The 8,489-nt window shown below is 37.0% G+C and overlaps 1 protein-coding gene across 1 annotated transcript; it reads right to left on the bottom strand.

The window, feature by feature from the left end:
- Positions 1–1,273: 1,273 nt before the first annotated feature.
- LOC131327885 (uncharacterized) lies at positions 1,274–7,241 on the bottom strand. Its single transcript, XM_058361010.1, has 7 exons — positions 7,101–7,241; positions 5,892–5,996; positions 5,088–5,189; positions 4,454–4,558; positions 3,351–3,473; positions 2,677–3,262; positions 1,274–1,758 (listed from the first exon to the last, which is right to left on the bottom strand). Exons 1-7 carry the CDS (start codon positions 7,239–7,241, stop codon positions 1,610–1,612), a joined length of 1,311 nt encoding a protein of 436 aa, XP_058216993.1. The 3' UTR covers positions 1,274–1,609.
- Between the last annotated feature and the right edge of the window lie 1,248 nt (positions 7,242–8,489).

The raw sequence follows: 8,489 nt of genomic DNA, 5'->3' as shown, positions 1-8,489 counted from the left end.
CATATAATGAATAAGGCAAGTCTTGTGGGGATTGTATTTTTGAAGCACATTAATTAATTATCATTTACTCTTAATTTAACAACGCCAGCGGATAAATCACATGATTTTACTTAATTCCGACAGATTAGTTTAGTTAATTTCGAGAATATTTCACGCGAGACCAATATTTGACATAATCTTTCAAAATGCGTGCGAACAAAGTACTAGCACCATCAGAGAAGTAAATTTCAAAATAAGCCTTTACGCGTATAAGACAGGGATCATAAATTTGCCAGATCACGTGCAGATACATACCTTGAGTAGTGGATATAAATCCACGTTTTGCTGCTGAAAAAAGATTTCCGAGTCAAGCACATGTATTTATGATGACAAGATCATAATTCCCGCCATCAAAAACAAAACTCGTAATGACGAATGAGATCAATGCTAAAGTTGCGCCGAAAAAAAAAGTCCAAAAAACAAGTGTGCATTTGATACATATAGACCTTAATTCAACCGCCAAATCACCAGAGCGCTAATATGTATTTTTGATAAATTAAATGAATATACATTCCAACTGCCAAAAAATTATCTAAAGGAAAAGCATATAGTTACATCGTATGAATTTTAACTGCACCACCAAATTACTAGGTTAAGTTGCACCGCGGAAATAGATTACAAAAACAGGACTTCACATAAAAAAAAATCTAATTAATTATGACAAATCAAGTGCAGATAAGTATTTGTGACTAATGGATATACAATATTCAAGTTGCGCCGACAAACAACTATAATTCCGAATCAAGGATATACTTCATACACATCCAAGTTGTCCCACCAAAACATAATAATTCCAAATCAAGGACATATTTATGACAAAAAGATCCCAGTTCCCCTAAGGAAAAGCATATAGTTACAACAATATGAATTTTAAATGCGCCGCCAAATTATTAGGTTAAGTTGCGCCGCCAAAACAGATTACGAAACAGGACTTCACATAATTAAAATTAATAATCTAGTAACTAATTCTGGCAAACCAAGTGCATATAAGTATTTGTGATTAATGGATATACGACATCCAAGTTGCGCCAACAAACAACTATAATTCCGAGTCAGAAATATATATATACTTCATGTATATCCAAGCTGCGCCGCCAAAAACATAATAATTCCGAATCAAAGAAATTAATATTTATGACGAAAAGATCGCAGGACCTATCAAACGCGCATGAAAAGCTAAAAGGTACAGTGTAAATAACTCCAAATTCAAGACATGAAGGTAAAAAGCAAGAATAAAATAAGTCCTGATAACATAAATTAGAACAAGACTAATGTTATATAGAAAAACTCCATCGAAGGAAAACATAAATTTTTTGAAAAGAAGGAAAACATAAATTAGAACAACATTTTGCAATCCTGTGAGTTGGAATGGGAGCATCCCTGTAGAGCGGTGTAGAGTAGCCGATCCAGTCGCTCATTTCGGCAATCGACGACTCGGGTCTTATAGACGGTGTTCAAATTTGTATGTGATCGATGTGTATGCGTTCAGAATAGATCTGAACCGTCTGTGCCGATATGAACGGCCGATCTGCACCCGCTCAGCAAAGAGCTGCTCGACAGCATCCTGCAACTATTCAAAATCCTCAAGGCCAACCCAATCCTCATCAGGGATAAACAAATCCGGAATAATGGTTTCTCCTTCAATTTCTTGTTCAGAGTCGTCCGAGAGGATTATGATGCTGATCTCACCTTCCTCATTCCTCATATTCGCCTGATTTCCTACAGAAAAAAAAAAAGGAAAAAGAAAATCTTAACAAATTAATGCCTCGATTAAAAATATCTACTTAATTGATATTCACCTTCCTATCAAAAAAAAAAAAATGATATTCAGGTCATTGTCAATGTCATTGGACGTCAAGTACGAAAATCTAAAATTGACACGAACAAAAAATATTTTGATAATTTTTGAATCAGTTTTTAATACATTTTAAAGAAATTGAGCATGACCAGTTGGCAGGTACTATTCTTTTCTTCTTTTTTTTGTCAATCTTTAGAGGGTACTTTCATTGATACGAAAATCGTATACTAGAGAACGGACAGCTGTGCACCCCCAAGGAGAGAGGAAAACAACCACAAATAAGGTCTAAACTCACAAAAGAGTATTCGGAACTTCAAACAAACAAGACTCGTCTCCAACCTCGGATTTGTAGTTTTTAAAAGAGTTTCAAGAAGACATCCGACTCAAACAATTTTTTTCAATTTCAAAACTTAATTTCAGTCACAAAGAAGTGCGATATTAAGATAATAAGTGTTGGTCGATCAATTATTTCAAAAGTTTTTTCAAGAAAAATGTTCCAAACAAAAAAACTAAAAAAATTGGGATCCAGGGGATCCTACTCTACAGGGGTGTAGTATAGCAGCCTAGCCATCCATCTCTTTAGATTTTACTAAATGACAACAAAAAAATGAGTGTATTTATTAAAAAGGGGAGTATGAAAACGACTACCCTTTTAAAAGTACTCTTCCCCGGAATATTAGTTTATTCCCGTGAAGAAACTTTTAACAAAATCTAACCATTGAAAACACTTACGGACGGGTAAGACGTTGCAATATACCCCTGTGGCGAACGCCTGCACTACAAGGTCACCGGATCCTAAAAAATGTACTGAATAGGGACTAGAATGTAAGATTAATTACCTTGTGGCATATTGCATTCTTCATTGTTGAACCTACGAAGACCTTCTCTTCCCCGCTCGGGAGTCATACGAGGAGTGACTTCCGATGAGGCGGTTTCCTTTTCCTTTTCCTTCTGCTTGTCATAGTGTCGGAGGTTCTTATCCGCGCGTCTTTTTTTATCTCTCTCCAAAAACTCCGTGACCATCTGAAGCGTGAAACACGCCTGCGACGACTTATTACCGACAGAGAAACCATTGGCTGAAGATCGTAAACCCTTGTTTTTCGTGCCGTAGTTTAATCGCTCGGTGCTTCCAATGGAAATAGGAATCGCACATCTTCTTTTATCTCTCTCCAAACACTCCACGACCATCTGAAGCGTGAAACACACCTGCGGCGATCTATTACCGGCAAAGAAAGCCGATCGAGTCCCGTTGGTCGAATCCGGGAGCTTACGATGATCCTTCCAATCGTTGGCCCAAGACCGTAAACCCTTGTTTTTCGTGCCATACTTTAATCGATTGGAAGTGCTTCCAATGGAAATAGGAAGTGGTCTTGTTCTCTTAAGTGAGGCTGCTTGTGATGGTTCTGATCCAGGTGCCTCCAGAGCCTACAAAAGTAATTTCTCGAAATTATTGAATTAAAAAAAAAAACAAAGAAAAAAAAAACTTGAATTAAGTTTTGGTTAATTAACTTACCAAAACGCTTTGGTTTTGGGCCTTAATTCGCTGTGGCGCCCTTTTCGGCAAAGAAGCGTGGTTGATGAATCTCACCACTTCCGGAAAAGTTCGAAACTGCCCTCCTGACTTGTGGTAGAAAAACTGCAGTGGAAAATGTTAGTAATTTAATTTGTTTTCTTTGGTTCAAATTAACATGTGCAAAGACTGTCATGCAGAACCAGCCTCGGGGTAAGCCCCACAAGCTCACGAGCTTAGGCAATTCCCATCTTGAATTGGGGCAACCGAGAAAAAAATTCTCTAAACCCAACAAATATATATATATATATATATATATATATATATATTTTGTTGCAAATTAAACAAAGAAAGCCCACTAGCTCCACTCCAAAGCTAACAGAGATGAAACGTGAAACCATTGCCGGCCTTGTCTACGACCCCATGTCATTCGAACTCCAATCTTCGACCTGTATATGTCTTCTTCTTTTTTTATGCCATCAACCAGGTTTGGGATTGGACCGGAACAATCCAAATATCGGGGCCGTGGCACGGATTACATGAATGCACGACGAGTTTCTATCCCAAAATTGTGTGCTCTGATATCATGGTGAATTGTTCACTGTACTCGTTCAGAAGTTTCAAAAGAGATATACTGTAGGCTTATTTTATATCTACTCCAACCAGATTTTACCAAAACAAAAAGAACAATTAGTATTCTACCATTTTTTGAAAGGACAAGAAGTGTTAGCTGTTAGTCAGTCGTTAATGAGGATTGAACTCAAGTCCTTATGCATGCATGGAAGTACAAGGCGTCTATTATTGGGTTACAAACTCCACTTGCTGATCCTACGATTCGATCATGAGAATCCTGGCAAAATCCAATGTAATATGCCAATTTTGAAAAAAATTCAAAATCGGCTAATATTAGTCACTAAGTTCATTTTTTCACACAAAAAAAAAAATTACAAATGCTAAAGTACTACAATGCATGCGGTTATCAATTTTCTTGATCTCACTTACAGAAATCTATAATGGATTCACCAAATGAAATGATAAATTTTATAATACGAGACCAAACTAAAAATGAAAAAAGTTAAAATAGATAAGAGATTTGACCAAACCACCTTATCATATCTTTCAAGACGGGGGCGCTGTCGTTTTTCAACTTTCCACCCTGCTAATCGTTCAGTCAACGGCAAAGGCCCCACACCGTAAGTCGATCTCACATCCTGTATAATGCAACAATCAAAATATCAAATCATAACAACAGTCAAAGACAGATGTCGGTGCGGATGAGTGCAGGCAACCGCTCTACTCACATTTCAAATTTTTAATAGAATTATAGTATTTTTTTTTGAAATTTTAAAAATTATATAGATTTGCCCACCTAACATCGTTTTGAACAATACAACACTCGCTCAACCAAGTGTTTTTGAAACAATAACGTTAATAGTAGCAATACTTTAATTATTTGAAACATTATTTTGCTTTTTAAAATGAATATAGATGCACAAGTTATAATTATCGATGACTATATTAATTGTAGCAATTGAATAATTTGCTCCAATAAATATATGTCATTCTTTTTTATTTTCATAATTTTTCCAATTCGTATGGACAAAAATTAATTTCACGTTTTTTATTTTTATTTTTTCGGCTTTCGCAAACCCAACTTTCAAATTCTGCGTGCGTCCGTCCCTGACAACAGCACAACTTTTATACAAGCTAGATTCCGAAAATTTTGTACAATGAAGTTACCTCATCTCTTTTCAGTATCTGATTCATATTGTTCTCTGGAAGTCTGAAATCTACAGGTGCAGACCAAAGTATGTTCCTTAAGCCTGCTTCTCCTTCTCTCTTCTGCTATTGGAAAAAGTAGAATTTAAGCATGATCTGGCCGGCCAATTAGGGCTTACTCGAATTTATTCAGACAAATTAGTTAAAGCTCCTATCACATTGCAAAGCAACAACAACCATGTATCCTCTCCGGGCTTGAGCTGCATATACATATATAATTGTCTCGGGGTAGGGTACCAGCCTTGTTGATGCTATTTTTCATTGTAATATTTGCGTCCAAATTTTTTTACTCTCTACATGTCTCCCCTTAATTTAATTAAGTAGTTCGGTTCTCAGAGAGCAGCTAGCTATTTGCTTGCTCTTCTTTGCTCTTGGCAGTTGGATAGCGGGCAACCTCTTAAGTTTCAGACGTTTACAACTATCCCAAACCCTTCTCAACCGATCAATCAACAAAAGTTTCAATTCCTCTTTGTAGGAGTACTTAGGCCCGCAAAAGTCTCAACTTCCTCTTTATAGGAGTACTTAGGCCCACAATCTCAGCGGATCGATCGACTTAAGTAAAGTCTTAGTCAGCCATTAATTTTTGTAAGTATATACGCATTTTAAACTTTGGCGGCTAGTATATAATATGGAACGGATGGAGTACTTGTCGATTTATGAAATAATTTTTCAGGACTATGATCAAAATTGAGAGGGTCCCACTACGTTACATTTCCGGGTCTGCCACTCCTCATGCATATCAATGAAAAGCACGCATGCACATACCTCCGCTGATACGAAAAGATTTGCGTAACATTTTTGCGGAAGCTTGAACGATATCTCATCTGGAACTTGAGGTGCTCGTGATCTCGCATGCCGCCTTGAGTTCTGCTGAAAATGCAAATTACATTGATTAAAATAAAAATTGATATTCACACTCCCTTTTTCGTTATCTACACTCCCTCTTTTTTGTTTTTGTTTTTTAGTGTTGAAAGAGCATATTTTTTTGACTAAAAGACAAAAAATGGAGCGTGAATATCAATTCTCATTAAATTTGATGAAAAGAAATCAACAACTACTTAAGTAAATATGCTTTTGATTGAGTAGATTTATTAACATAAGTACGTATTTAATTCGTAATTACTCGTATAAAAAAGCATTATCAACCAACCCCCATCACAAGCGACAATGAAAAAGCGAAAAGAGAACCGTTACACCATTTAGTGTTTTCAAGGGAAAATGGGAATCCGGGGATAAGGTGTTGGCCCCAATCGGGTCGTCAATGCTCGGCAATGAACGACTTAGATTTCATCTTGGTTGGACAGTTGAGATTTTTTTTGCTTAGATGAAAAATCTGAGTCGTCCATTGCCGATCATGGACAACCCGGATGGAGCCAACACCCATATTGTCCCCAACAGAATCCCCCAATTAGGGAAAATCGGGGGTGACGAAAGTTTAGAAAATGCTTCTGACAGAGATGTGTCCGAAGTCGTTTGATGTGTGCCGTATGAGACCCATGTGAATTGAAGTACTATTTCTAAACACATTTGTTCTTGGATTTGTGCCGACGTCTGAACATTAGTATCTGTAGCGCTGCTCCAAAAGACTCTTTTTTTTTCTTTCATTTAGAACATCTATTCAAAGTAATTAAATACTCTTTCCGTCCCAATTTGTTTGTCCATTTTTTGACTTTTGACTTATCCCAAAATATTTGTCTAGTTTGAACAGTCCATAGATTAGAAGTTATGAAATTCCTTTCTTGCCACTTATCTTTTGAAATCAAGTAACTATTCTTAAAAGTTTAAAGGGTACCTTTTGGAAAGTCGGAGAGTAACAAAAGTGATAGATTATTTTCCCTTAAAGTTGTGTTCTCATAAATGGACAAACAAAATGGAACGAAATCACGTTACTCATAATTAACCCAAGAGGTCCAAGTGACTTACAAGAGAGAGAGAGAGAGAGAGAGAGAGAAAATGAAGCTTAAGAACACTTACTTTTATGAGAGAGATCATAACTGGAGGTTGCTCTATAGCTAGAAGGGCCTGATCATCATTTTTCGTTTTTGCATTTGGCACATAAGGAACTAGTTCCATCCCAGTCAAGTTTCCAGAGACTTTCTGTGAAGAGGATGCCATTGTGAGAGAGAGAGAGAGAGAGAGAGAGAGAGAGAGAGAGAGAGAGAGAGAGAGAGAGAGAGAGAGAGAGAGAGAATAGAAGGGCAAATGATACTTGTATCTGCTGTAAGGTTTATTTATAGCGTCGAGAAGGGACAGACAGATATCTCGTCAATGCACTGAATGACAAGCCTAATAAAGCTTTTTAAGAAAAAAACATAATGGGGTTGTTAATGTATTTCTTCCTGTCATTGCCGACTCAATCCATGCATTAAATGCACGTCGTTTTAGGGATTACAACAGTAAATGAGAGTAGATTACGTCGTCAAATGGATCGTGTCGTGCAGGCTGATCACTTACTTTCGCGCCTAAAATGCCCTGTGTTAACACCAAGTTTGACCCGCTTGTTAGTTGTGTCATGCCGTACGTTGGAGTATTTTTTTCCCATTTTGGGTGCTACGGAAATTTATGAATACTAAAAAGTTATGGCGTTACACAACCGAATCAACACGATAAAGAAACAGTTGGGAATCGAATCCAACGAAGCACAAAAGTTACAATACTTTTAATCCTGGAGGCGGCTAACCGCCAAGAAATCATCACGGATAGACGGCATAGTGGCCGCAGGAATTCCTTATGTTATCACTAGATCCTCTTCTTGCTCGGATGTGCGAGATTGTCAGCACATTGATTGGCCATTCTATTGACATGGGTGAGCGTACATGCATCTAGGGCTGCATGCCGGTGTGACATTTCGATTTCTTCCTTGGATGCGCTTGACAACAGTTTGGGAGTCTGTCTCAATTTTCGCTTTGAGGATGCCCTTCTTGATTTTAGAGTGCTCTATGCCCAACATGGCTCATGGGCGAGACACAAGCCGTGTCATGCCATCCATGACTAAGCGCAGCTTGTAAAGGTAAGAATTCCAAAAGTTACGGAATCGCTAATAAGTTTTGTTTCAGAGTTGATATAAAGAATTGTCAAATAACTATAACTAAAATGACTAGTTTCAAATATCCATTATTTCACTTGTATTATCATGATTTTGCTCTTCTTTCATTTTTTTTTTTTTGTTTATTTTGAATCACACACTTGCAATAATAAAGAAGTACTAAAAGAACACCATTGGTTAATTAAAATTATCCAAGTTATTCAAATGATTTTTCAAAGAAAAATCTTACTTTTATGTCCTTAAACATAATGGATGGGTGAGGCATACGTACGTAACTAAAAATTATAGCCGAACCCGACCTATATTTATGCATACGT

Source organism: Rhododendron vialii, chromosome 5a, assembly GCF_030253575.1.
Source record: "Rhododendron vialii isolate Sample 1 chromosome 5a, ASM3025357v1".
Lineage (NCBI taxonomy): Eukaryota > Viridiplantae > Streptophyta > Magnoliopsida > Ericales > Ericaceae > Rhododendron > Rhododendron vialii.
The sequence above is the reverse complement of the archived record's forward strand: the minus strand, read 5'-3'. Positions and strand labels throughout refer to the sequence as shown.

Bases quoted from the DNA above. Each gene is read 5' to 3' on its own strand.
- LOC131327885 (XM_058361010.1), bottom strand. From the start codon at position 7,241: ATGGCATCCTCTTCACAGAAAGTCTCTGGAAACTTGACTGGGATGGAA. The intron at 4,559-5,087 runs GTAACTTCATTG...TGCATTATACAG, and splicing joins AGATACTGAAAAGAGATGAG to GATGTGAGATCGACTTACGG. The intron at 3,263-3,350 runs GTAAGTTAATTA...TTACTTTTGTAG, and splicing joins CCCAAAACCAAAGCGTTTTG to GCTCTGGAGGCACCTGGATC.